At 53.0% G+C, this 27,782-nt stretch overlaps 3 protein-coding genes across 3 annotated transcripts; 1 reads left to right on the forward strand and 2 right to left on the reverse strand.

The window, feature by feature from the left end:
• Window positions 1–815: 815 nt before the first annotated feature.
• CCT7 (chaperonin containing TCP1 subunit 7) lies at window positions 816–14,523 on the reverse strand. Its single transcript, XM_049792781.1, has 12 exons — window positions 14,437–14,523; window positions 12,891–13,044; window positions 11,405–11,511; window positions 10,825–10,950; window positions 10,118–10,170; window positions 8,331–8,502; window positions 6,575–6,739; window positions 5,278–5,466; window positions 4,565–4,662; window positions 3,739–3,871; window positions 2,408–2,614; window positions 816–1,467 (listed from the first exon to the last, which is right to left on the reverse strand). The coding sequence occupies exons 1-12, from the start codon at window positions 14,440–14,442 to the stop codon at window positions 1,243–1,245; spliced, it is 1,635 nt and encodes a 544-aa protein (XP_049648738.1). The 5' UTR covers window positions 14,443–14,523; the 3' UTR covers window positions 816–1,242.
• Window positions 14,524–14,626: 103 nt separating this feature from the next.
• Window positions 14,627–18,528, forward strand: PRADC1 (protease associated domain containing 1). The gene is made up of 5 exons (XM_049792835.1): window positions 14,627–14,993; window positions 16,105–16,205; window positions 16,929–17,038; window positions 17,482–17,649; window positions 17,921–18,528. The coding sequence occupies exons 1-5, from the start codon at window positions 14,939–14,941 to the stop codon at window positions 18,039–18,041; spliced, it is 555 nt and encodes a 184-aa protein (XP_049648792.1). The 5' UTR covers window positions 14,627–14,938; the 3' UTR covers window positions 18,042–18,528.
• A 343-nt stretch (window positions 18,529–18,871) lies between these two features.
• Window positions 18,872–27,043, reverse strand: SMYD5 (SMYD family member 5). The gene is made up of 13 exons (XM_049792820.1): window positions 26,906–27,043; window positions 26,590–26,698; window positions 25,767–25,906; window positions 25,436–25,557; window positions 24,648–24,717; window positions 24,115–24,219; window positions 23,579–23,641; window positions 23,320–23,390; window positions 22,913–23,019; window positions 22,267–22,323; window positions 21,300–21,394; window positions 20,968–21,038; window positions 18,872–20,364 (listed from the first exon to the last, which is right to left on the reverse strand). The coding sequence occupies exons 1-13, from the start codon at window positions 26,999–27,001 to the stop codon at window positions 20,226–20,228; spliced, it is 1,245 nt and encodes a 414-aa protein (XP_049648777.1). The 5' UTR covers window positions 27,002–27,043; the 3' UTR covers window positions 18,872–20,225.
• Window positions 27,044–27,782: the final 739 nt, after the last annotated feature.

The raw sequence follows: 27,782 nt of genomic DNA on the forward strand, positions 1-27,782 counted from the left end.
ACACGCTGCCATCAGGAAAACACCTTCCTCCGGCTCCCGGTCGCTGGAGGGGAAACACCCTCAGCCCCAAGGATCTGTCCCACACGGAGGGACACAGGATCAGCCCCCACTATTCCCGCTTTTACCCCTCCCAGGCTGCAGAGCTGCTGTGTTTTCTCTTAGGAGCGTTCGTCTTTAAATGCCACCGCTAAGAAACACCGAGAGGGTTTTACGCGAAAGCTGTTAACAGCGCTCGCTTTTCAGTACCACCGCTCACATGCTGCCAACCGCGCTCCAGCTGGGATGAACGGCCACGACGGTCACATTCGGGGACCCGGCAGATGTCTCTAATAGGGCTTGTAGCGGCTGTCATGTGGCAGCACTTTACGAACAAGGCAGAAGTAACACATTTTGTGGCATAACAGACCATTGACTTGCCTAATTAAATGAGATCTCAAAGGATTGAGACCAGATAGATACCAAATTTCTTCCACTGTCCTCCATCAACACTTTCCACCAAGACTCCCCATATTGCCCAAGACAATTTTCCTGCCAGAGACGCCCCAAGCACCAGGATCCATCCCTGAAGCACCAAAAGCAAGAAGAAATGTCACCCAGCAGCATCAGAGAGCTCCGAGAGAGAGAACACACACCGAGGTGATCTGTCTTGGAAGCACAGGGAACTGGGGTGCACTGGGAGTCAGTCCTGCTTCCCAGCACAGCGCCTGCTTTTAAATGGGGCAAAAACCAGTCTGAAAGGTTAACCTTTTAACTCTAATCATGAGCTACCACCCTGCAGAATGAAGCAAGCACCAGAGAACAGAGAAAGACCCCAGTTTGCCACTGAAACGAAGTCATCGTTTTATTGTGTTCGAGCATGGGTTCAAAAACCCCAGCAGAAACAAAACAAAACAGGAGAAAAAAAAAAGTATAAATACGAACAAACCCCACACTCGCTGCACTACCTGCCAGCATTGAAGATGGCTCCGCTCAGCGCAGCTTCCAAGCGGAAGGACGAGGCGAGCCTAAGGGGATCAGTGCTGTGTAGGAGATGTTGGGGCAGGGCATCTCGCAGGAGGTTGCCACTGCCGAGGCCAAGATTGGACTCTAATTAAACAAGGTCAGTGGTTGCCTGTAAGCCCTCAAAACGACCATCTGGTAAACGGCCCGTTAATTAAGCTAGAAATCAATTCTTTTTTCACTTTTGCACATTGGAGGAGAGCCCCAGCCCCCATCATGACACCCGACAGGGAGAGCAGGGTCTCAGTGGTTGTGGGGTCTGCCTCGGCCTCGGCCCCGGCCGCTGGGCGCAGCATCCACGGTGGAACGGGGGTTCTTGATGGTTTCGTCCACAGAGACGATAAGGCAGGCGGCCTCGGAGGCCGCCGTCAGCGCATTGATTCGCACGATGGCCGGCTCCCACACGCAGGCCTCAAAGTTATCGGCGATGTCCTCGTTGTTCACGTCGACGCCGTACCACATACCTCCCTGGCGGGAAAGAAGAGGGAAGAGGGTCTCGTTATTGGGCTGGTCAGGACTTGCGGGGGCCAGGGCACTGGGAAGCAGACACATGCAAATGTTCAGGGAGAGGCAGAGACTGGACCTTGCTGTATGAAGGCAGAACATCTGAGGAAAACACAAAGAAAAAAAAAAGAAAAAAAAAACCCCACAAAACGGAACAAAACCAAAAAGCCTTTGTTGTCAGTAAACAGTGCCACCGAAGCCTCATAAAATTCAAGGTGTGCTCCACTTGACCAGGAAGCTGCAGATTTACAAGACTGGCTTCCACTCCACTGCTGTCTCACTCCCCTACCCACAGCCCCCGTTTTTGCAGCCCAAGATGCAACCGCTCATTTTGGGGCATTCCCCCTAACCCCACAATCATCGGCAGGATGAAACGTGGTGGGAGTGACCCCACAAAGCAGCAGCTGCTTCCAAGGGAAGCCAAGGGGCAACCTCTAACTGCCTGAACTGGGACTGCGTGTGCACGCACGCACATGTTCCCTGCAAGATCTGAAGTGATCACGAGCAATCAGGACCCTCAGTCTGCAGCTCCTCTGGCAATCACACGGCTCGGCCAACTTCTATACTCTAATTACTTTAATGTTTAATATAGAAGCCTCCCTCCTGACAAATGATGCATTTTTAAACAGCAAATCAAAACTCCCAGCTCTAGAAGTCACCCGACAGCTGCGATCAAAGGGAAAACAGATCATTTCCTTTTATAGAAACCTGCACCAAGCCCACACTTGATCTGAAAACAAAACACTGCATTTAATCAGAGGACACACGCCTAACATGGGCTTAGCTGAATTACACCGGAACCATCAGGCACAAGAAAAAGAAAAGAAAGAAAAGAATGAAAGAAAGAAATCACACGCACTACTGGCTCTCCCTAACAGCCCTCAGTTCAAAGGTGGGCACCTACCTGCGCATGCTTGGCTCGGAGCTTGTTCAGTATGTTGGTGGCATCAAAGCCAGCGTTGTCGCAGAGCTGGCGGGGAATGATCTCGAGGGCTTTAGCGTAAGCACCTATCAGGAGCTGCTGCTTGCCTGGAATGGTCCTGGAATAGTCCCGCAGGTATTTGGAAAGCTCCATCTCTATCGCACCACCGCCGGCAACAACCGAGTCATTCTGAAAAAGAAGAGGGGAGACTCTCACTCTCATTCCAGGAAGGGGAAGAGCAGGAAAGCCTCCTTTCCTGCTCATGTCACGTGTCAAGGTGATGCAGACACACCAGGCCCAGAGGAATCTATAGCCCAGGCTGCTGTTATTCCCAGGAGCTCCTGCCAGCTTTGCTGGGAGCTTCAGAAACAGGCCAAGAACCTCCAGTGGCAGCTACCAGCAGCACACAAGTTAAAAGGGGTGGCTTGGGGATGCTGTACCAGGGGAGGGATGGCAGACCACAGCCCCCTCCTGCTGGGCAAGTTTCCCTCACTTTTGTAAAGCATTCAAAATTAAAGATATTTGCAGCAGCACTTTGCAGCCAAGTTCTGCTATTTTTTCCCCTCCCTATTTGTTTCAGTAGGAAGATCAGGATGTTCTTTCTAAAAGCAAAACAGTTCCAAAAATCTTGACATGCTTCTTCCCATCCCCTCAGGGCTCTCAGCCTCAAAGCTGTTTTTAACCAGAAAACACCACATTAACACGTTATTATGCATAACCCAGAAACGCCTGCAGTTAGGCGGCATCTATCACACAGGACCAGCAACTCCACAAGCAGAGCTCACATTCACACATGCCGCAGACTTCTCTCTTGGTGCTCCCAGCCCACCTTCCCAGCCAGGGGACAGTCACCCCACAGACTGGTCACCAAGAGAGGGAACAAGTGGCTTTAACGGGCGCCACCATGCACATGAAACCAATCCCGCTGTTCAAATCTACGGAAGATCTACCCGACACACCCAGAAGACTGTGCTCCCTTTAGGATGGAGGTGTTAACAGAACACACCACAACCCAGCAAGCACAAGTTACAGCTGTACTGGAGAGAAAGCAAAAACGAGGCGTGCCTGAAAAGCAGTTGGCAACACTGCAGAGAGAACGCTGCTTTGGCCAAAGAACAGCACTTGACTTAATCAATCAGACGCTGCCCGTCTGCACACTCCACTCTGCTGGCTGAAAGCTCCCAGTCTCTCCACAGAGACCTCAGCCAAATGCTGGTGTGCAAAAAGGTTTCTAGAAAGAGTTACAGCTGTGCCAGGTCTGATCAACAACCCCAATGCCAATCTGGCAGGGAGGTATCTCTGCTGGTCCTTACCTTGATTGCTCTCCTGACTATCATGATGGCATCATGCAGGGACCGTTCCGTCTCTTCCATGAACTGCTCTGCACCCCCTCGCAGGATTACCGTGCAAGTCTTTGCCTTCGGGCAGCCTGTGAAGAAGTTATACCTGCCAATGGCACAATGCAAGAAGGGTTACGGCGATGGAGAAGCAGTGCTGCTGCTGAACAGGCTTTGCACCGATACAACAGTATGGGAAAAGAGAAGTTCTTCGCAAGCCAGATGCATGACTGAAGCTGTTTCATCCTACACAGTTTCCCTACCAAATCCTGAGCTAAGAAGGAGCAAAGCCAGACAAGGTACAAGTGAAATTCAAACTGACCCAGGAAAATCCACTCTTCCTGCTGCTAGGGTTTTGTGCTAAACCGTTGCTCTCGTTTTCCCTTGGCAGGAACACAGCAGATGTCGGCAGACAGCCCCAAAGAGGATTTCTCCTCTAGTGATGGGAAGAACCCCATTATATAGTAACCAGCTTCATTTGCAGTGATAGTAAAGTGTGAGATATCAGACGAGTGCCTCCATCAATCCCAAAATGCACTGCTTTTAAGTTATGAGTGAAAAAATACTATGCTTTCTACAAGGCATTGGGGAATAAATATATATTTTAAAAGCATATAAAAGAGGTAAGATTTAGAAGAAAGCTTACTCCTGCCCCCTCCCTCAGCCTCATAAAAAGCAGCAATAATGCAATCTTGTTTTCACACCATCACCTCAAGAGATGCTCAAACCTGCCAACACTTAAACCCTAACTTTTCAAACTAGTATTGGAGTGCTTGCACAGGTTCACAGCTGCTGTATTTACCTCTCTCCTCCAATCTGAGTCTCCTCAAAGAGTTCGCATCGGCCCAGAACATCATCCGACAGGGCATTGACACTAGTCTGAATGGAACCGCCGCAGGCCTGCACAGAAAGGAGATAAAACGCAGCATTAGCAATGCTGACAAACAAGACAAATTTGCCCAGTAGGCTTCCACGCTTCAGAGACAGTCTGGCCTTTTAGCTGATGCAAAACCACCCCGCAGGCCAGATTCAGGAAAAAACCCTTCTACTTCCCCTCCCATCTCATGTATCTAGGCAGGCTAACAACATCAGAAATAGTCCTCGACAGCAAAGTAAGATTATGCTTCTTGTAAGTGCTGACTCACAGGCTCTAGAGTCCAGCAGCTACACAGAGAAAGCTTAGGAAAAAACTACTTACGATGGAACAGGCAAGAACTAGGAAAAAGAAGCTTCTATCAATGCAATGTACGCACCCTAATATACAACATCAAAGAAACAAAAAAAGGAGTGCAGATGCAATCAGTGTGTGATTGTTTGCTCTGTCAAGGAACAGCTTTGTCAGTATATGGCAACTTTACATAATAACCACACTGGCAAAAATTACATTATTTTCATTTTAAATCTTTGTAAGGAACAGTGTGTTCAGTCACCGATTGCTGCCCTGTTTTGGGAATGACCAGCCTGGCACTGCTAAAACTAAATCAGAAGTCTTTATTCTGGAACAAGGCCGCTCACCATCATAGTTCGCTTGAGATCTTCTTCCGGGACACGGCCGGCACAAAACATGTCTCTATCTGCAAAGTACTGAGTAGCCACATCACCGATAGGAAGTTTGGACAGGACAACTTTGGCTCCCGACTTGTGGATTTTGTCTAGTTTGTCATATAAGATGTTCCACTCAGCATCCACGATGGCCTGATAATCCTAGCAGTGAGAAGAGAGAAAGGGACAAGCACCCATGTTACAAAGGATTGCCAATGCTGTCCCTCTGCGCCTGCAAAGGGAGAGCTCTTCTAAAACAAAGGCAGAAGTGACATTGCTCCATGTGGCCCTGGCAGACAACTGCTTTCTAAGACTCACAGGTGATTTTAGGTTGCTCTACTTCATGCCAAAGAGCCATGTCTGTTAAATCCAGCAGCAGAACTGAGTCAATAAAGGGGCTGGATAAACTGACAGAGAGGCAGCAACAGCTCAAGAGAGAGAGCACAAGGAGGAAGAAGGGATTACACTGATGTCCGAGAGGTGTTCGCAGAACTGTGCATGGATGTTGGGGTGGGGACACTTACAGTATCTATCACAGACGAAAAACACAGATCCTGAGAAACCTCATGCTTTACCAGTGTGCTCAGGCTTCAAAAGCCTGTTGTGCTCTAGCTGTCACTGAAATACAGCCAGAGAGCTGGGAAAGCTTACAAAACCACACAACAACATCACAGACGGCAGCCAACTACAACAGAAAAGACGATGGTATTCACCACGACAGAGGGGGGAACTTTAAGGAAACAATTACTAAGATCACAGCGGGGCCAAGTCCCCAAAGACAAAGCACCCAGAGATCTTTAGATACCACAGTTATGCAGGAATAAAGCACATGCAACATTGCGGTACTTTCCAAGAAGGTGTCAGAGAACGACCATGTTTCATAAAGGCATTTTAACAAGCTGGAAAGAGAACTACTGTGCAACTGGCTACCTTGTTTGCTTAAATATGCAGAGGCTCTTTCAGCATTTAAAGCACTGCTTAATAAGCTTTCCCTGGAAGGCCACTTGTTAGGCCTAAAGAAGTCACCACACAGCTGACGACTTACCACAGCATAGCTGAGGCACGATGACTGAGCAGAAACATGCCCTAAACCTGCTGTAATTCCAAGTCTGCCATACCCTTCTCCCAAACAAGGCCGCGTAACCCATCAGCTATTTTCAGAGGAGGAAGGATGTGCAGAAGGCAATCCCATTTATCCCACTGGCCCTCAAGCAGCCACCACATCTTGTGGGCATAAGGAAGCGGGACAGGCTCCCCTTTTGGCTCTTACCTCTACCGTGTTTACTCGGACTTCGGCATTGTCCTTCTCGGCTTTGAGCTCCAACTCCACATTCAGCAAGGCGATCTTGGGAGACTGATACTTCTTGGGCTGCATTTCAAACCCAGCATAAGAGAATGTCTTCTTAAAGGCAACTCCGGCCACCAGCTGAGAGTCCTTGAAGACAGGGATTTGTGTTAGGCTCAGCCTCCCAAGGTTTTCTCAACAGGGTTAATAACTCTCACAGGACACTCCCTGCTTTCAGAGTCCTCATTTACAAAGCACTCACCAACAGCTGTCTCCTTTGATTAACCCACTTTTGGAGAAAATAAGCAGCAAATATTTTCTTCCCTCTGTTCACAAAACCAGCTTCCATCACTTCCTTTCTACCCCTCAAGACACCGCAGTGAAAGATGCTATACACAATCTGAGGATCAAGGGATGGAGCAATCTGTTCTCTCTCTGATGTCCTTCCCATTTCTGCTCTTTGAAGACAGATACTGCTCATCCACAGACCCACACTCGGGGTTTGTTTTGGGTTTTTTTTGCCCTGGTTTGTTTTTCCCAGCTCCATCACCACCTCCGAGATTGTTTTGCAGGAGGACTGCCCTGCCCAACACTGCCCCCTGAAGTGAACTTCTTGCCTTCATCGCTGGGAGAGAAATCGGCATCTAAATCTCCTACTCCATGAGTATCTAACCACACGCTGCAGACTTGACTTTTCACAGCCACTGAAGCCCAGAGGATCCCTGTCCCTCCTAAGCTAGGACAAGCACAGACTTTCTCTGCTCTTGCTGACAGGGTGAGATGACCCAGGACCTCTCAAAAAGCCAGCCTGGACAAGTAGCATGCTAAATTATTTGCCCCATCATCGTACAGGTTTCCAAGGAGTCTGACAACAGAATACAAGGGCAAAACAATACAGTGTAGGGAGAGCCATTTTCATCCAGAGCAGGAGACACCACCCCCTCCACGGGACCAGTTTCTGCAAGCCTCAGAATACCAGCAGACCCAGACACCACAAAAACAGATGCTGAAACGTTCCTAATTCACTAAATTAGTTGTCTGGGCAAGATAATGGCGTAATTATGTCTCTTCTCACTGAAAATGCTCATGCAGAGTGTTTACAGACAGTAACAGCCACAGAATAATAATCCACAGACTGTGGTGGGCTTTACTTTTCAGCAGAAGGGTCCCAAGTGACAGGCCAAACCTACAGAGGATGCAGGCAGGAGAGAGCACAGACACACCAGCTCTCCCACAGCCTGAGAGCAACTCCCTACCACACACCCACGTGCAGTCTCATACACAACAGGTATTCCATCACTGTGGTACGAACCACACAGCCCATCTGCCCTGCCCACTGCTAGATCAGCTCCCTCACAACATTTGCTTTGCATTTTTCCCAACCCCGTACTCATGCATATAACCAGCATTGTATGGCTTTCGGTTCCAGAAGTAACAAAGACTCCCCCTCAAAAAAATATTTCATTATTTGCAGAGATATAAATGGCATTTGTATCATTAACAACATTCGCTGCAGAGGACAGCAAGATACATTTAACTCAAAAACCCAGATTCTCTACCTACAGAAAAGAAATCCAGCCCTACTCGCTAAATGTTTTACTCACATCAACAGCTTTGTTTCACTTTGGTAATTCCTTAACACACACTATCAGCCAGGCTGCATTTCTGGTAGAGTCAACCCATCAAAGGAACTGTGATCGCCGTCTCCTATCCTTTCAGGATAGGCTCTGAAAGAACTTACTTCCAAAGCACCTCCTTGGACCTTCTTTATTCCAATCATTTTGAGTTGTAACAACTCATCTAACATCATGACAGCATCTACGACCATCTTGGAAAAAAACTCCTTGCTCTGGGAGATCAGCTTAGAGCTCAGGGCTGTGGCTGCACACTTCTCCAGCAGACTTCTCTGCTCTCTGCAAGAAAGAAAGAAAAAACAAGGTCTCGTTCACTTGCCAATTCTTTTCACAAGCTCCCTAAATGTTGTATGTGGTATGATTAATCCACTCCGATAGAGGCAAAGATCAGCTCCCTTCTGTTGTTGGAGAAATCAGGCACACACGTCAAAGCCCAGACTGTCAAAGTATAATTCTCCCTTTTAAAGCCTGAGCATCAGAATAGCACTGACCAGGTCAGTTGGCTTTTAGACACCACAGGCCTGAGCAAAACAGCAGGACTAAGCACCCTCTCCTTCATCCAAAGGCAGTAAGAAGTTTCTGAAACCCTCTAAAGGCAGCACATTCTCTAAAATATTAACTCAGTGTCCTGGTTTCAGGTGGGATAGAGCTAACTGTCCTCCTAGTAGCTGGTACAGTGCTCTGTTTTGAGTTCAGTATGCGAAGAATATTGATAACACTGATGTTTTCAGTTGTTGCTAAGTAGTGTTTAGACTAAAGTCAAGGATTTTTCATCTTCTCATGCCCAGCCAGCAAGAAAGCTGGAGGGGCACAAGAAGTTGGCACAGGACACAGCCAGGGCACCTGACCCAAACTGGCCAACAGGGTATTCCATACCATGTGACATCCCATCTAGTACAGGAACTGGGAAGTGGGGGCAGGGAATCGCCGCTCGGGGACTAGCTGGGTGTCGGTAAGCAGGTGGTGAGCAATTGCCCTGAGCATCATTTGTACATTCCAATCCTTTTATTACTATTGTTGTCATTTTATTGGTGTCATCATTATCATTATTAGTTTCTTCTTTTCTGTTCTATTAAACCATTCTTACCTCAACCCATGAGTTTTACTTCTTTTCCTGATTTTCTCCCCCATCCCACTGCATGGGGGGGGGGGGGGGGTGGAGTGAGCAAGCAGCTGCATGGTGCTTAGTTGCTGGCTGGGATTAAATCACGACACTCAGGTAATGTATGCTCTAACAGATGATACAAGGGACACCAGGGAAATACAGATCTAACTCCCAGGCTCTATCACCCAAGTTACTGCTGACCACGAGAACTACTGTATTTTGCATCACAGGACAGTAGGAAGGATACAACTCATTTTGGTTTAAGATGGTTATGCAGTTCAACTTGAAGTTTTACTGCAGGTATTAGCAACATCAGATCAAGCAGACAAGAGCTTAGAATGCAGGGAGAAAGCAAACTCTAGTATTCTCACCTCAGTTGAAGGTATCATTTCCTCACTGCTTTTAGCTATCTAACTTGATGTATGCAAAGCTAAAAAGTGATCTGATTTTCAGAGAAGTGCTGAGCATTTAACACCGCCACTGATTACAGCAAAAGCCATAAGTCTCCATCACCACTGCAAAAAAGAAATCAGGCCGCTTATTTTGGTACCCAGCTTCCTCTATGTGCACTGGAAGACACTGGCCTACATACTTTGCTGCAGCCCAAGTGAGAGCACAGCATCACCCTGGGAGGAGGAAATCCCAAAAACCTCAAGAATAACCCCAGTGCAGGGCCGCAGCTATTTGGCCTGACCTCCAGACCTCAGCCAGAGCAGAAGTCAGAAATGCCCTCACACCAGCTAACTGAAGCCCAGCTACACAACCAGGTCATCTGTAAGGGAAACTTACTCTTTATCTTCCTTCTTCACTGCAACAGCAATGTCTTTGATCTTGTTTACAGCCTGTCAAAACACAAGCCAACAGCTGGATTAATGATTTATGCTTGTAAGCTGATCAGATCTCCAACTTCTCTCTTTGCATTTTATCTTTTATTCCCTACCTCAACATCCCTAAAGTTTCAAGCATTTAAGCTATTCCACCCCTTCCAGCACAGTAATTCTAAGAAACACACCAACATAAGTTTAAGAGGATCGGGAAGAGGCTCAGAGCTGCTCCACTGCTTTCAGCAGAGATCTGGAGAACCAAAGGGCTATTGAGGGAGTTAACCTCCAGAAAAGATTCAGCTTAATGGGACTGATGGGCTGCACAAGACATAAGGTTTACTAAGGAGTAACAGACATCAGGAGAATCAGAAACGAGTTTTCCCATTTATTCATTCTTCCTTGGAGAAAAAAGAAACAGAAGAAGCAACAGTGCTCCAGAGGTACTAACTGGTAATAGCAGCTCACTGACACCACAAAAGGTAGCTGATGTTTGTGGTGATCGCTACTGTCACTCCCCATGCCCATTCATTACCAAATTTTGCCTGGAAGTGTGTTATTTTTCCTCTTTGGCACACAACTCCTCTCCCTAGATGCTCTGGTGAAGCCCAATACACCCTTTAGCTCTGCAGCAGCTGCTGAGTCCTCCCTCAGCTATGAGTAGTGCTGCCTTACCAGCTGCGTTGCTGTGCGGAAGGCACGGATGATGATTTGTGGATGGAGGCCTTCCTCCACGTAGGGCTTCACTTGTTTCAGGAACTCAGCAGCAAGCAGAGTTACAGACGTGGTACCATCACCAACCTGCACGGAGAGGAAATGCTCTGTGTCATCCACATGCTACAGAGCCACTGTGAAGCCAGCAGCTTCAAAACCATGCAAGGGCTTCCAGAGAAAATCAGATTTCGTAATTTTCTCTGTTCAGAGATTTGCAGCTGGATTCTTTAGTGATTAAGAAGGGTTGGGTTCAGACTACATCCCGTTTGAAGGTGAAGTCTCATTTCCCAGTCACCTATGTTCATGAAATGTGAACTTCCTATCTTTGAAGTTTCCAAACCACCCATCAGATCTGGCTGAAACAGTGTAGAAGATTTTCAAAGTTATGACAAAATAGATGGCATCAATAAAGAAACCAGAATAAATGCCAGCACTCCACGAGCAGTTCCCACCAGTTAACACAAAGTCCACAGAACCACCAACGCGAGCAAGCTTGCTGCTGCATGTTACACTTCTGAGCACAGCCAGGTTACCCTCCTACCTCTGCATCCTGAGATTTGGCAATGTCCACCAATGTCTTCGCAGCCGGATGGACAACATCGAGGAGCTTCAGAATGGTGGCACCATCGTTAGAGATAGTGGCTTTGCCTAGGATTGACACAGAAAAGGAAGTCAAGCTTGACTGCCGCGACTAAAGGCCCTTGTTGCTGCAAAAGGGCACCCAACACGCAAGGGAGCTTTTCAGACCTCAGACAGACATTAATACAACAGTAATTTCAGACCAGGCAGTCTCACTATGCTTCACAGGTCAAATGTGTCCCCAACCCATTATTACACTACAGTGTTCCCCAATCAAGCCCCAGTACTGCATCACTGTGAATTTTGTCATGTCTGAACAACCACAGGCTCTCCTTCCAAATTCCCACTTAAAAGTAGTTTTTCCTTCAGCCAAACAACTGGTTTTTTTCTCCTATGTGATCTGAGGTGTGATCACCATGATATTGTAATACAATCCTACAGACAGACAAATATAAATTGGCTAAAAAGGAAAGTGAAGGGGTCACTCCACGGAGAGGGGTGTTTCACAGAGGGTGTCTCAGCAGGTACCTCCATTCTTAATAAAGAGCAACTTTTTAGTCCATTTTTAGAGCAGATTAAGTGAAGTTAGTCTGAGTGCAGAACAACTCTCCACACCAATTAATAGGGGCTTTGAATCATTTCCCTCTTACTTCTCAATAGCCTCCCCAGACAGATAAAACCAGGTATTCTAGTCTGACACTCACATGAAGAGACTAGAAACCAATCATATATTAGGTAAATTCAAATCCAATTATCCTTTTTAATAAAGGTTATACAGTTTATATTTGTAAAAACTATTTAAAGACAATTCTAAGACATTCCCCCACTCTTCAGTAACAGCAATAAAAAAAACCACAAACAATGTATTAGTTTGGTGACTTCATACAAGTCTTTTCAGAGGGAGATGAGTCTCATCCCTAAATCACATTAACAAAAAAATCATACCAGTAACGTCCACTGGCTTCATGCTCAGCCACAACAAGTGCTGAGTAACTCCACACGTTATGAACCTCATTTAAAAAATAAATAGAGATGGTCAGGGACACCTGAAGATCAGGTTCAAGACACCATTTCTCCCTTCTGGCATGGACTTTCCCGTATGTGGTCACACTAAACCTGGATCTACCTAATCTCACAACAAAAACCACAGCTGCCTTAACTCAGGCTAGTAGGCAGCAAACAGGTAGTTCCTCAGGTAGGTCTGACAATTTTCTTCTCCAACAGTGGAGGCCAGAGTCAAGGTATTAAACCAAACACTGGGACAGAAACTGAACCTCTATCATGAGAGTACGGGGTGAGGAAGTTGAAGTCTACATATGTGCAAATGCTGGTTTTAACTGATACGAAGATACGAGTAAATATGCACGCTGCCAGCATGCACTGCACTTGGAGGTCACTTCCGAGTCACTTTTCTACATGGCTGTGGAAGGCCACTGCCCAGTGCTTACCCCGGTCATCCACAATGAGCTTGTCCATGCCCCGAGGTCCCAGGGTAGTGCGCACAGCTTCTGCAATAACCTGGCAGGCATTGATGTTGCTGACAAGCTGGGGGATCCCCTGCGAGGTGTCCGTTCCCTCCTTCAGCAGGATAACCGGTGTTGGCTGAAGAGAGAACCCACAGCAGAGCCGTTACTCCAAACCCGACAGCCTGCGGACAGCCTGGAGCTAACTCCTCACACAGACCAGCAAAAAGACCAAGACCAAAACCTACAGTCTCCTTAAAATTCCTCTGCCGTCACACAATCTAACTGCTCTCCATCTCCCACAGCGTAAGTGGCATTCACCCAGCTGCCTCCAGTATACGCCCTGGGACCATACCGTAACTGCCCCCAAAAGTTGGCTTCCTCCATACAGCAGAGCTCAGCGAAGTTCTCATTTTGATGCTAGATTGGAGAAGACAGTACATGTAGTAATTACTGAGACAGCAGAGAACTGCACAAGTGCAGCAACCGAATCAGTGGTATTTTTTTATTACAGTGCCAGCAAGATGTTCAGCAGAATGGGCTCAACAGCCTTTTGCCTGTCACACCTCAAATCAGAGTCCAAGCTGTCCCAAGAATGGCAACTGCTGAAAAATGTTTTCACAGAGAGGATGTGGTAGACAAGCACAATTTAAGTGATTACACCTGCCTGGCAGAAAACTGCTGGAGACAGCTTAGAGGATACCAGAGGCCACAGTAGACAAGGCCTTCTCACTGCTCTGACAGTGCACCAGCCCTTTTCAGAAAGGAAACCAAACATGTCTTGCAGGCAGAGCTTAAAAAGTCCAAACACAGCCAAAGTTTGTCAGGCAGCCGGTTTTAAACAGCCACCTGCGGGCAGAGAGCAAAATCATACAACTGTTGCACTGAAAAGTGACATGGCTGGGGCTGAAGGCCTGACATGCAAGTAAAAGAGGGGTGTGAGGATCACAGTCAGACCTCCCTAAATCCTAGGAAGATTTTGGGGAAGAAAACGTACCAAGTTCTTCGGAGCAGAGATCTCAATGGAAAAAGAAACCCGTGCATCTGCGAGAAAATCACAGCAGAGGCAGACACGCCGTCTTTCTGCCGCAGCCTGCCTGCTTCTCAGCAAGAGCAACGGGGCTCAGAGCCGGGGAGCGCCGGACCCGAAGAGGATCCGCAGCCGGGAGCGGGGGAGAGCTGGGCCGTACGGCCGAGTGGGGGAAGCAGCCACGGGGCCGGGGGGCTCGGGGAGCGCCAGCCACCGGACTGCATGACTACAGCTCCCAGCACGCACCGCTCCCACCCAGCCCCACCCGACCGGGCCCGGGAGCCCGGCGGGAACCGGGCCCCGACTCACTCCCCTCACTCCCCGTCTAACGGCAGGCCTCTGCGGCAGGGCGGCCTCCGCCATCCCAGCCCACCCCAAACGCGCACCGGCCCCCGCCACAACCCCGCCAAACACGGCCCTTGGAAGGTGGCGGAGATCGAGGAGGTCGCCCCCGGGCACCGGAACGTGGCGGCGGCGAGGATGACGGCGGATGGCACTCACCATCATCCCGGCGACTCTCCTCGCTGCCGCCTTCCGACAAGCCCCACCCCACAATGCACCGCGCCCGCCGAGAAGCTTCCCCGGGGCGGGAGGGGAAGCGCGCGTTGCTAGGCGACCGCTTCCGGCCGCGCTCTATGGTACGGGCGGACAGAGCGGCCCCAACGAGCTGCCCCTCCTTCCCGAACAGCCATAGAGAGGGAGAGAGGTGAAGGCGGCCCGGGAGGGCGGCTCACTATTTGCCAAGGGGAGGAAGCGGGCACACGGCTTAGGACGAGCAGGGCTGGCGGATGGAGCTTTATTTGGCAGGACCGGCGAGGGAACACCGAGCTGACAGGGACCGAGGGCGCAGCCGCGGCCCGGAGCCGCGCAGGCCTCGGCGCCTGCCCTCCCCTTCCCCTCAGGAGATTGATGGCGGCGTCGACCAATAGAAAGAGGCGGGGAGGAGGCGCTGCCAATAGGCGCGGGGCGGGGGCGGGGCGGCTGGCAGCGCCGGGCGGCAGCCATGCTCCGCCGCTCGCTCTGGCTTTGCCTCTGCCTCTGCTCCTGCCCGGCCCGCGGTGAGTGCGAGCGGCCCGCCCGGCCCCGGCACCCCGCACCGAAGCGCCCGGCTGCCTTTCCCCTCCGTGCACCCCGCTCCGGTTGCGGTTTCCCTCGGTGCTAGCCCGAGCCGGGTGCGTTTCCCCTCCGTGCACCCCGGCCCCGTGGCGTTTCCCCCTCCTGCACCCCAGTCCGGGTGCGTTTTGCCTCCGTGCACCGCGATCCGGGTGCATGTCCCTTCGCTGCACCCTGGCCCCATTGCATTTCCCCTCCTGCCTCCCAATCCGGGTGCCTTTCCCATCACTGCACCCCGGCACCATTGCATTTCCCCGCCTGCCTCCCAATCGGGCTGCATTTCCCCTCCATGCAACCCCAATTCCATTGCATTTCCCCTCCTGCCTCCCAATCCGGGTGCCTTTCCCATCACTGCACCCCGGCACCATTGCATTTCCCCGCCTGCCTCCCAATCTGGCTACATTTCCCCTCCATGCAACCCCAATTCCATTGTGTTTCCCTGCCTGCCTCCCAATCCGGCTGCATTTCCCCTCCATGCACCCCAGTTCCATTGCATTTCCCCTCCTGCACCCCAATCCAGGTGCATTTCCCCTCCATGCACCCCCACCCCATTAAATTTACCCATCCAGCACCCCAATCTGGCTGCATTTCCCTTCAGACCACCCTGGCCCCATTGCATTTCCTTCCCTGCACCCCAATCCGGGTGCATTTCCCATCACTGCACCCCGGCACCATTGCATTTCCCCACCCAGCACCCCATCCCAGGTGCATTTCTTTTCAGGGTACCTCAGTCCAAGTCCATTTTCCCTCTGTGCACCTCAATCTGGGTGCATGTCACCTCTATCCCCTCCATGGTCCAGCTGCATTTTCCCCTTCCCCTGGTGCACCCCAGTCCCACCTTTCCCCCTCATCTCCTCTGGGCTCCTGGGGGCTGGTGCCTCTCCCCTCACAGCACCCCAGGCTGAACCCGACATTTTGGGTCCTCGGCCCCAGGGCTGAAGAGTGCATTCCCTTTGGCGTCGTACAGTTCAGGAGCAGTAGCTGGATATTTTCTCTTTTTTCAGGCATTTTCCCTTTTGTTTTCTCTGTCTCTCACCTCTTTCCCTGCACACCCAGGTTTACGCATCCATGAATACTTGTATTTCCAAGTGCTGAGCCCAGGAGATATCCGCTACATCTTCACCGCCACACCAGCCAAGGATTTTGGTGGCGTGTTTGTAAGTATTAAGAACTGACTTTGTCAGTTTGGGTCCCTCCATCCTAATATTTCTCCATTGTAGGGCCCAACGATTTGAAGCATTTTATAAAAATGGAGCTAATTGCTCTTCCGTGAGCCTGCCCTTTAGGAAGAAGCACATGCTGGTCCCTGCCTTCAGCCTCAGCAGGCTTTTGGAGGGAGAGTTTGGTCTCATGTGTGTCCAGGGAGCACATGCCCCACTCTTTCCTCCTCCAAGGGCTGAGAGAGGCGCAGCCATGTCCCAGGAGGGCTGGTCGTGCTGCCATGGGGAAAGGCAGAGATAAACCAACCGATCTGCGGACTTAAGACCTTTCCCTGAAAAAACCCAGAGTCAGGATGGGGGTGCAGGAGCAGATCTGCTAGGAAGCACATGGGACATCAAGGACCAGAGGAAAAGACACTTTCTGGCTCTGCACATGTTCCCCAGGAGCATTTTCATGTATGGATGGCGCCATGCCTCAGTTTCCCCTCCCCACAGTGACGGCAAGATCTAGGCAAGCTGTTGAGTGAAGTCGGGATGGCTCTGCAGGGGCTGGAACGGGGCAACCAGCATCCTTGCACCTGGGAGCCCTAAATCTCCCCAAACGCACACACCTCACGGGGATGAGCAGGGCATGGGACAGCGGGGAGAGCCACAGTGGGGCTGGGGATGGGAAGCTGCCCCGATCCCCCCCCTCACTCACCCTTGGCTGTCTCCTCGGAGAACACAAGGTACGACCAGATCCACCTGGTCCCGGCGGATCCCCCCGAAGCCTGCGGAGAGCTGAATAATGGCGTCTTCATCCAGGACCAGATTGCCTTGGTGGAGAGGGGGTACGTCTGGCGTCACGGGAGCTGTTTGGGGGGACCCTCGGGCAGAAGGGAAGCTGCCCATGGCACAGAGGGTGACAGTGCCACGGCCACATTTGACCATCCCCTCCAGCTTCTTCCCATGACTTACCCCGCATGACTATACGAGGAAAATGCAAGGGTGCTCCTGCCCCAGAGCGTTTCATGGTGTGTGTCTTAGAAAACTGCCTGCACTAAGGTGGACAAAGCCCTATGTTATTTTATTTTTTTCTTAGAAGAAAATGGCTGAGTGTGGGCAGCCTGTGCCTAAAATACAGACTCAAAGAGGAGCAGGGTTTGGGGGAGGCACGGGGCCAGGGAGACAGTCCCTGATTTGGGCGTCTCCAGGCAAGCTCTGGCACTTGCAGGTTTTGTACCTACCAAGGATCTGCCAGTGGCCACCAAAGGTTTGTCACTCTCTGGCCCAGGGGTTGCTCGTTCCTGTCGAAGACACGTGTGATCCAGGAGCATGGCGGACGGGCAGTGATCATCGCAGATAACGCCTACGATAACGACAGCTTCTATATCGAGATGATCCAGGACAGCACCAGGCGGACAGCCGACATCCCCGCACTCTTCCTGCTGGGCAGGGACGGGTAGGTGCCTTCGCCAAGAGACATCGCATCTTCCTGAGCATGGAACATCTCATGGGAAGGGCCAAGCAATGGCCTCGTCCCCAGAAATCAGGGAGGTGCCAGTGATCAGCATGTCCCACCTGGGCTTGCTGAGCCAGATATTTAATGGCTTCAGTCATGATTAATCCACAGAGTTTCTTTTTGAGCTGGTTTGTAGTTTATGCTCACATCTGGGCTCCATTTTCCCAACTCAGGCAGCTCACATGTGCCTGTCACCTCTTTATCTTTCCAGGTACATGATCAGACGCTCCCTGGAGCAGCACGGGCTCCCCTGGGCTGTCATCTCCATTCCCGTCAATGTCACCAGCATCCCCACGTACGAAATGATGCAGCCCCCCTGGACCTTCTGGTAGCAGTGGGAGGCTGCGGCGGATCGAGGACGTCTCGGTGGATCCCAGGAGCTTGCCTCAGGGACCAGGTTTTAGGAAAGAGTCCCAACGCGCTCCAGAGATTCTACCGCCCAGCCTCGCCGGATTCAGCAATGGTGAGAGCTTTCTGCTGCCGCCGGCGTGTGGCTGAAGGGCAAACACCAGCACCCATGGTGGGAACCTTGAGCCTGGTACCGAGCACCCTTTGTCGTGACTTTCTGGGAGGGAGGCGATGGCCCAGAGCAGGCCAGCACTTCCCTGAGAAACATTTTAACAATGTGTAAGATGCCACCGGTAATTTGTGCTGCTGATTTAGAGGGATGCAGGATCAAATGGATGCAGTCTGATAGGGATGGGAGGGAGAGCGAGATACAGGCTTGGTCTGTACTAGCGGGGCTCGCCCAACATCTGTATATTTTTGTCTCAGCTAATGAAGTCTGAACAAGTTTTAGAGAAAGGCAAGTTTCTCTTTTTTCAGCAGTCAGGGGATGAAGGGACAAATCTCATCCCCTAACAACATTTTTCCTAGTAAACTTCCCAAGGTGCCTCCTGCAGCCAGGGCAGAGCTCACGTCAGGCCCCCGTGCAGCGTGGGTCAGTCATGCACTGGGGCAGAAACAGCTTCACGGGACAGCACTGCCTCTGGCATCCGTCTCCAAGGGCGGGCTGTTCACAAACCCAGAGCCCAGACCTCAGTGGGCATCTATTCCCCCACCCCAGACCTCCACATCCCCACTGGGTCCAGCCCCTGGATCATAGCCCTCATCTCTGGACTCTCCACCCTCCAGTTTACCAGTACAAACGACACGGCCCCGCTTCTCACCGGTCTCGGGTTTATTATGAACACTGAAGGGGACGCAGCCCCGGGACAGCTGGGGACAAGCAGTGGGGTGCAGGGCTGGCGGTGATGGTAGTGTCAGAGGTGCCCATCTACAGCGTCGCCCTCGGTCCCGCAATCCAGCTGCCACGGGATTGAACGAAGCAGCGGCAGGAAAACAGCTCCTCAAAATCCAAGAGGGGTGGAAAATACCCCGGGCAAATCCCCAACCTGCTGCCTGTCCATCGCTTGGAGCCATCTTCTCCCTCTGGCCGCATGTTCCAGACAGGGACACCGCAGACAGCGGTGTGGCCTCATCGGTGGTTGGCAGCATGGGATGGACAACGATGCTTGGCTGCCGGTGACATCTCCACGCAGGGCCACTCAGAGCGAGGAAGCACATCCCCGGGCACAGCGGCTCCCGCTTGGGCGCGTCCTCCTCCCGAAGCAGCCCACAGCCAGACAGCGTGGCGGAACGGCTCATTTTCTGCAAAACCCAAAATGTCTTTTGGGTTTTGGATGGTGACTACGTTTACGCAACACCATAGCCCATGTCAGCTCTGGGCTAGCAGCAGCTTGGCTGTTGCCCCTCCCCAAAAAGCCCAGCAATCGCTGCACAGGGCTTTGCATCATGTAAAGGATGGGGCTGAGGTGGAAGGGAGGTGCGTGCCAGGGTCGGCCCCACTCTCCCTGCTGGACTCGGGCATCTGAGCCACCCTCTGAAGTGTCTCTGTCCCACCTGCAAAATCGTTTTGCCCCTTGCTGCTCGCCGAGCCAAGGCAGTGAATGGAGCATATATAAGGACCCTGGCTCCTTAGTGTGTAGATAGTGCTAATATAGACATTAAATAGTACCCCTCGTGCACAAACACACTTACACACACGCACACACGTACGTTCCCCTCGTCCCTGCAGGGTAAGAAAGGACATGCTCCTCCGCATCTATGGCCGGCACAGACACGGCGGAGCAGCCTTGCAGGTGGCCACAAGGTGACCATCGTGATGTCTGAGGGGCTGGCTGGACCCCGCTCTCCTCCAGCCTCCCCTGCAAGCACCAGCCAGCCCCTCCGGGGACCGGGACGCAGGAGGGGACCACCGGCTCACAGCCTGTCCTCACAGGGAGGACGGGGACGGCCTGACACACGCACACACACGCACAGTGCACAACAAGGACAGGCGGGAGCAGGGCCTGCCTCCGGCTCCCCTGCTGCCCCACTCCGCCAGACCTCCGCACCCACCACCGGCACGTGGCCTCCCACCCGACCCCACAACACAACCCTGTTTCTAGTATTAAAGCTGCTGCCCCTCGGAGGACCCCCCTGTCCCTTCCCTCTCCTCTCGCCCGGGGCCAGGATCAAACGTCAGTCATCTCATCCTCCAGCTCGGCATCATCCGTCTCCCCTTCACCCTCCTCCTCTTCATCTGACGTCACGTCGGCATCGTCGGCTTGCGCTAGGCACTTGGGACACGAGCAGGTAAACAAGTAGTTCTCCCTGGAAGAAGGGAAGGAGGAAGGAGAAAGAGTGATGGTCTTGAGACAGGCGCAACCCCAACATTGCTGCTGGGCAGGGGGTCGGGGACAGAGCAGCCAGGAAGGGGCTAAATATGTTAAACCCAGAGGTGTGTGCAGGTTCAATCATGCTGGGCTCAGGTGGGTAGGAGGTAGTCTGGGTGGAGAGGGGGATTTCTCAGCCCTGCAGGGGTGACGGGACATGGGGACGGTGACCATCAGCAGGAACCCCTACCTTTGAAGGGCAAAGAAGGAATAGGACGGTGGGTGGGGAGAGCAAGGGTTTGCAGGAATGAACTGCAGAGTGATGCAAGCCTGCAGAGAGAGGAGGAGCCCAAATCCTCGGTCCCTGAGGCTACAACACAGGCAAGGAGCTCAAAGCACCGAAAGCACTACACACTATGTGCGCACCCTGCCAGAAAGCTGAAAAGCAGCACACGCTGTGTGCGCACCCTGCCACGAGCATGCCGGCTTGCAAGCCAGCCCATGCACAGCCACACACCAGGGCACACACAGGGCCCAGACTGACTGGCCGGGGGTGCAAAGGGCTGCCGTGTCCCCCCAGGTCCCTCCAAGCAGCCCCTACCTGAGTATCTTGTTGCGGCTGTGTCTGCTCCGCTCCCTCTGACAGCAGTCTAAATAACTGATGCAGATTTCCTGTGAGCAAGAGAAAGAGGTTGGGCTGAGAATCGCTTCCCGTGAACCCAAAGCAGCATGATTTGTACCAGTTCCTCTCAGAGTCGGGCAGAAACATGGGGTCTGGCCGCCCCTACGTGGGATGAGGCGTGAATTCCTCTGCCAGGACAACGCAAGAGACGGGAGGTAAGGGGCTGGGGTCCATGGGGGACGTAGGGGACCCAGGGACTCTCTGCCAAAGTGCAATGCCACCCCAGGTTCATCAGGGTCCCACTGTCTCACCTCTCCTGCTTCAATGTCCTCCAGAGCCGTCAGATGCAGCAGGAAGTTGTTTTCCGGGAAGGACGTCTCAGCATTGGGGATGCAGCTGTGGTTACCTACAAGGAAGACGGGACACAGCTGAAGGCATCTCCAGAGGAAGGGGAAAGGAGAGGCAGGGTCGGAGACCCCATACAGCCCACAGGGCTTCTGCTCACCTTTCTGTGTGGCCCAGCCATGCAGGAGCCAGTGCCTCTAAATAGGAAGGCCATGGCCTGGCTAAGAATAAGGCAGCACGATGCTGCAGCCACCCCATCTACCTCAGGGATACCAGCATGACACTCTCCACTCACGCTGCGGACACTAGGGGGTCCAGCAGAGCAGGGTGCAGGGCCAGGGCTCTGGTAGACCCACAAAAACCACTCAAGAGAGAGCAAGCTGTCTTGGATCAACCCCAGGGATGCACCGCACCATCTCTGCCTCCAGGTGGTGAGAGAAGGATGCACAGGGCTGTAATTCTCCCCTACTTCCTGGCTCTCCCAGCAGCCACTCCCCAGGACCTGCTCGTCCCGCTCTGCCGTTAACGTTTAGAAGTGAAAGAAGACAGTTCCAGGTGCAAGGACATCCTCACCTACATCCCCCTGACCCAGACAAGAAAGGCTCCCTCCCTTAATGTTTTTTTCAGCTGTTTTGCTCAGACAGGGTTGGAGACGGTCTCTTTGCTAACTGCGCATGTGGCTCCCGAAGCCTCTATCGCATCTGAGTCCATTCAAGCCAGGACTCACCACTTCATAGCCAGGTGAGATGCCAGAAGACCCCAAGAGAGCAGCCAGGCTCGAGGGCAGCATCCATTCCTTTCCATCCCACCCCACCCCTAGATGGGAAGCGTAAACCCCTTTCTCCAGAGGCTTTTAGGAAGAGGTGAGTCAGTCTACCCCAGGACATCCCCCTCCTCATTACTAGTTTTCCTCCCAGTCCCTGTGTTACTTACAGCAGCTCTGGAGCACGTAGAGACCCGATCCCTCGCAGTTGAGGAACTCTCCTGACTCTGCAGTACAGACAGGGGGGTTAGAGCTTTGCGTGGGCTGTTCTGGCTCTTCCACAAGTGCAGGTCAGCATGAGCATGAAGGGATGTCCATCAATGCTGAATGCACCCAGCCAGCGCTGCTTTGGGGGCCAGGTGTTGGAGGGTGATTTCCAAAGCACCCTTCCCTCCCCACTGGGAAGGGACGGAGGACATGAAGATTTGCACCCCCAGGATCCCTGGCCTGACCCTGTACTCACACAGCTGCATCAGTCAAAAAAGTGATAAACAGGTCTTTAAACGTTTAGTGTCGATGGGACTTTGCTGCACAGGATCCCTCCAGATCAGCCCTCCAACCACCCCGACCTGCCGCAGGTTGTGCTGTCCACAAACTTGGATTTGCCCTATCCACACATCAAACCAAAGGCAGCAGGCACAGCTCACGTGGACCAGGGGAAGTGGGATCTCCCAGTCCCCAGCAGGAGCCCCTCCCAGTCCCCAGCAGGAACCCCTCCCAGTCCCTGAATCCCGGGAAGCCTCCAGCAGCAGAAACTCTGCCAGGTCCTGTAATCAGCACTGCTTGACGCTGCCCATGGTCACTTCAGAGCCTCACCCTTCTCGATGTCCTTGTAGAGCTGGTCGATGAAGGCATCCAGCTCCTCTCGCTGCAGCATGGGGAGATCCAGCGCATCACAAGCGTGCACCCACTGGCTCAGAGAGCTGTCGGGAAGAAGAGGGACACCATTACAGTCCCGCAGTGCTGTCAGCACATGGTGGGACCTTGCATGGGGGATCTAAGGGTTGAACTTGGTGGCTCTGAGCGGCCAAGGTCTGGCAGAGGGATGCAAAAGGGTTGGACACAGCCAAGATGAAGGACTGCTTTTAAGTTTGCCTCTCCATCCCCACCTCTTACATCTGAACCCAGCCATTACTCAGGCCAGCATGGATTTACAGACTGTACATCCCCCTCCACGCCACATCTCTGCTGCTCTGCAAGGAGCACCCAGAAAGCCCCATTACCTTGTTCCTATGCCTTGGCCATTGGTCCCAACGAGGGCAAAGAGGGATCGAAAGCCTTCTGGAGTGAACCACTGCAGAAGGGAGATGAGAAAGCAGCTAAGCCCAGGCCAGCCTGCGCCAGCACCCCACTCTACAAGTGCCTCAAATCCCACAGGGAGCTTTGGGGGAAGCAAGGAATGGGCAGAGTCCCAGGGGAAGCTGTGGCCAAACAGAGGGTCTCACCACACTCCTGGGCTATTTTGGAGGCAGCTCAACTCACCCTGCTGAGATGTTCGTCGTAAAGGGCTTCGGTGAAGAGCAACCGCAGCAGCTCCAGCTGGCCCTGGCAGGACACGGCAACACTGTCAGGATGGGGAGATGCCGCTGGGCGTCATACCCAGGCTGATGGCCGATCCCAGCACAGGCCAGAAGGCTCAGGAGTCAGGCTCCTCATCCCTCCCTGCAAGGCTGGAGGCTGCTGCCCTCAGAGCAGCGAAAGCCGCTCATTTTAGCAGCAAAAGCCACCTACTCAGCAGCTAAATATCACCCTGTCCCATCCCACAGCAGAAGCATCTCCACCACAGGAATCAGCAGGCATGTCCCACTGAAGCACTGCAAGCCCAAAGCCCTCTAAGCAACCCGTTTCCTCTCTGTCAGATCAACCAGCCCCTAACTGGGGGGCTTTGCACCCCCACTTTGAGCCTAGGATTTCCATCTCAGCTGTAACAGGGCCTCTGCACCCGTGGGCTCGCAGACACAGGCAGGGAGAGGGCAGGCTCAGGGATTGAACACATCCAAGCACTGGCAGACTCTTACCTTAAATTTGTCTCCCAGCAGCTTGTGCACAATCTCCTCTTCTTCGTTTGCTGTCTTACTGCAGAACTGGGAGAAGGCCTTGATCCACCACTGCTTGTCTTTAGCCTGACAAAGGAATCAAGCAAAGGCATTGCACCAACACAGCTTTCCTCCCCAGCAAGGAGAGAGGGATGCGAGGACAAGCCCTGCTGAGCTCAGAGGTATCCAGCCTGCTATCAAGAACCACCAGAAGCAGTTGCATGGTGGTAGTTTATTGTCAGAACAAACACTGAGAAAGCCAGACCAAAGAAACAGAGCCAAAGGAAAGGTTCAGTTCTGACTATTTTGGTACAGAAAAAAAGACCTGCTTGGCTCAGGACGTAGGAACCTCCTTTGCTGCCTGCTGTCTCCATGACCAGGGACCACTAGATGGTGAAATCTATTCAAGCAGGCCCCGCCAGTCACCAAAGAAGATATCAGTCCTTGGGAATAACAGCCACAACAGGAAGAGGAAACCACACAGTGGGAGCTGTGGCTCCAAATTGCAGATGTACCTGTTTGACGGTGGCGACCATCCGGGCCATCAACATGATGCTGGAAGTCTCCGGTGGATAATGCATGTTTCTGGGGGATAAGAATGAAGAAAAGAGATGAGCAGATCAGTGCTGGTATGGAAATAAAAAGCTGGAGGGAGGCAGAGGCAGCTGCCATCCATGTGGTCAGGCCTGCACTCGTCCGTCACACCGAAGTGGCCAGTGCAGCATCCCTGCACAGGGATACAGCACCGCTCGGGGCAAGGAGAAGCCTGCACCCATCTGCCTGCTCTAACCATACAAATAATCCCCAGCCATCCTGTTAAACTAGAACCTGGGTCCCATACAAAGCCCAGGATTGCAGCAAGACCTGGGGTTTGTGACAAGCTTTGGGTCAGAGATGCGCCCTCTCCCCTATGTGCCCACTTTGTCATCTACAAGCAGGACAGCAATTTATGTACCCACAGGGGTGCTATGAGGAGGATCTCCCAGAGGCTGGAGATCTGCAGGAGCTCTACAGAATTGCACGAGTGAGGGATGCGCAGCTCAGTGCTTTGTAGCTCTTTACTGGGATAAAAGCAAGAACCGCTCAGCCATGTGTCCAAACCCTTGCGCTGCCAACACAAATCCACTGCTGCCCAACCAGCAGGTACAGCTGGGCAGTGTCCCACGGCCACCACCACCCTCCAGCCACCCCATGCAGGGATGCAAAGCAAGGATGGTCCTCAGCCCTGGTCCCAGGCAGCGTCACCCAGCCCAGGAGAGCCACCTCCTCTGCCCATGGAGCAACAGGCAGGTCGGTCTCCTACCTCCATGCCTCCTGCAGCTTGTTGAGGGGGTGCGTGGGGTCGTCACGGGATGGGCCAAGGCAGAGGACCTGGTGGTACTGCTCCAAAGCGGCCTGCCTGCATTCAGCGCTGCAGTACGTTACCTAGAGCGAGGGGCATAGCGCCTGGCATTGGCTACGGCAGCAGGAAAAGGGGGTCCTAGGCCCATCTGAGCCCCAGATCTTTAGCCATCACGATGCAGAAGGGAAAGGCAGACACCCATCTCAGAGCAGCGCAAGCGCTTGGCTGGATAGATGCTGTAAAGGAGTCAGCGACCCCAACGAGACCACAGTCCCTCCCAGCAGCCCCATACCTGGCACCGGGGACACTGCTGGTGCAGGTCTTTCCGGATGCTGCACTGCTCCGGGTGAGGCAGCACCAGGGAGCTCTTCCCCAGCAGCCGCTGGGCATTTTCCTCTGCCGTTTCCAAAGCCCGCAGGCAGTGATCACAGGCTGCGGGGGGACAAGATGGACGGGTACCACAGTGAGAAAAGAGGCCAGGGCCCTGGGCAAGACAGCATGACTGGTACCAACACCATCTCTGAGCTGGAGGCACCAGTCTCTTACCAATCCCTCCATACGAAAGACCATTTCTGTTGCAATTTAACCCCCCCAGCCCTCATCTGCTGCCCTGTTAACACCAGGAAGCGTTTAAGGGCCGTACAATGGCAAGCATCCCCATGTCGCTGACCTGCAACGGAGCTCAGCAGACAGCAGGGTCTAGGCAGGACAAAAAAAGTTTAAAATCTTGCTCTTATGACCCTCATTTTTTGTTCTGGCACCTCCAGAGAACGCTAGCACCTTTGTGGGCTGTGCTCTGCGGTAGTGTGATTGCGATTAGCACCCACACCACTAAAAAAATAATCAGGGTTCCCACACAGATGGTGCCCGATGGCGGCATGTGGTGCTTTCCTCCAAGGCTGATGGAAGTCACCATCCCTCAAACGACCCCAACGTTTTCAACTTGTCAACTGTTTGTTTAGCGCAGAGGCAGAAAAGGCAGCAGGGCCACCTTCCTGGCGGTGCCAAGGCAAACCCAAACCCTTTCCTTGAAAAGCAGGCAGCTCCTTTGGGACCCCGTGGTCATCTCTCCGGGGCAGATTGACAGGGACGAGCCACCATCGCCAGCCGCTCACCTCGATAGTTGTACAGAGCGTTCCAGAGAAACTGGGAAGACACCACCGGCCTCTCCACAAAGACGGTTTCCCCTTTGCGGATGTTCTTGGTGGCGAACAAGCCTTTTCCCTGCCGAGGGAGAGGTGTGGGTCAGGGGATGAAGCCGAAACCTACCCGGGGGCTAAGGGTACCCTCCGCCCGCCCAGCCTGAGGGGAGACTGCCGGGTTTTTTACCCTCTTTCCCCACCCCCCCAAAATTGGCTCTGCCGCAGCGTGAGGGAAGGAACGGACCCCGCGGCGAGGAGGGGACGGACCGACCGGGACCGCCGGGCTCACCTTGGCACTGCTAATGAACCGCGCCTCCGCCGCAGCCCCGGCCCCGGCTCGGACCCCCGTCACGGTGCCGCACACGTCCCCCGCCGCGGCGGCCATCTTCGGGCGGCGACTTCCCCGCTCTGACCCGCCGGGGGCGGGCAGCGCCTCTTCCTCTTCCTCCCTCCTCCTCCTCCTCCTTCTTCTCCTCCTCCGCCCCACTCACGAAGATGGCTGCCGGTTCCCCTTCGGGGGTCCGCGCCCGCCATCACCCCACACACACACACCTTAGCCCCGGGGCGGGAGGGGGCCGGCGGCCATCTTAGCCCTGCCCTCAGCCCACCGCCACTTTCCAGAAACACCGCCAAAAAGCCCCGAAACGGGGCTACGGCGCTTCTACAGCCGCCCGAAAATCACATAGGAGTTTTGCTGCCTCTCCCCTATTAATTGTTATTATTTTTTTCAACCGTACAGCCGGGGGATGGGGGGGAATAGCCTTCATATCGCTGTCAGGCGGGAACGCAAGGTACCCCCTCACAGGGCGAGGAGGCATCGGCAGCTGCCCCTGCGCACCCAGAATCAGCCCAACTTTCCCCCAAAAAAAACTTCAAAACACGCTAAGGTGGCCCCTGTGCCCACGCTACCTCCTGCTAGGCTGCCTGCAAGAGCCCAAAATCCATGAAAACGCGTGTTTAGTTGTATTTAGTAATTCACACCGGCGCTGCCGGTGCCTGTTCGGACTTTTCATCAACCAGCTGGCTGCAGCGGGGTTGGGAATATGGGACGATTTCATATTCGGGGCGTTTTGGGGTGTTTTGGAGTCACTAGATGTCACTGTCGGCTCGTGGCGGGGACACAACACCCAGTGGTAATGCTGCACTGCGTGGCCGGCTGGATCCTG

This window comes from Accipiter gentilis, chromosome 3, assembly GCF_929443795.1.
Source record: "Accipiter gentilis chromosome 3, bAccGen1.1, whole genome shotgun sequence".
Taxonomy (NCBI): domain Eukaryota; kingdom Metazoa; phylum Chordata; class Aves; order Accipitriformes; family Accipitridae; genus Astur; species Astur gentilis.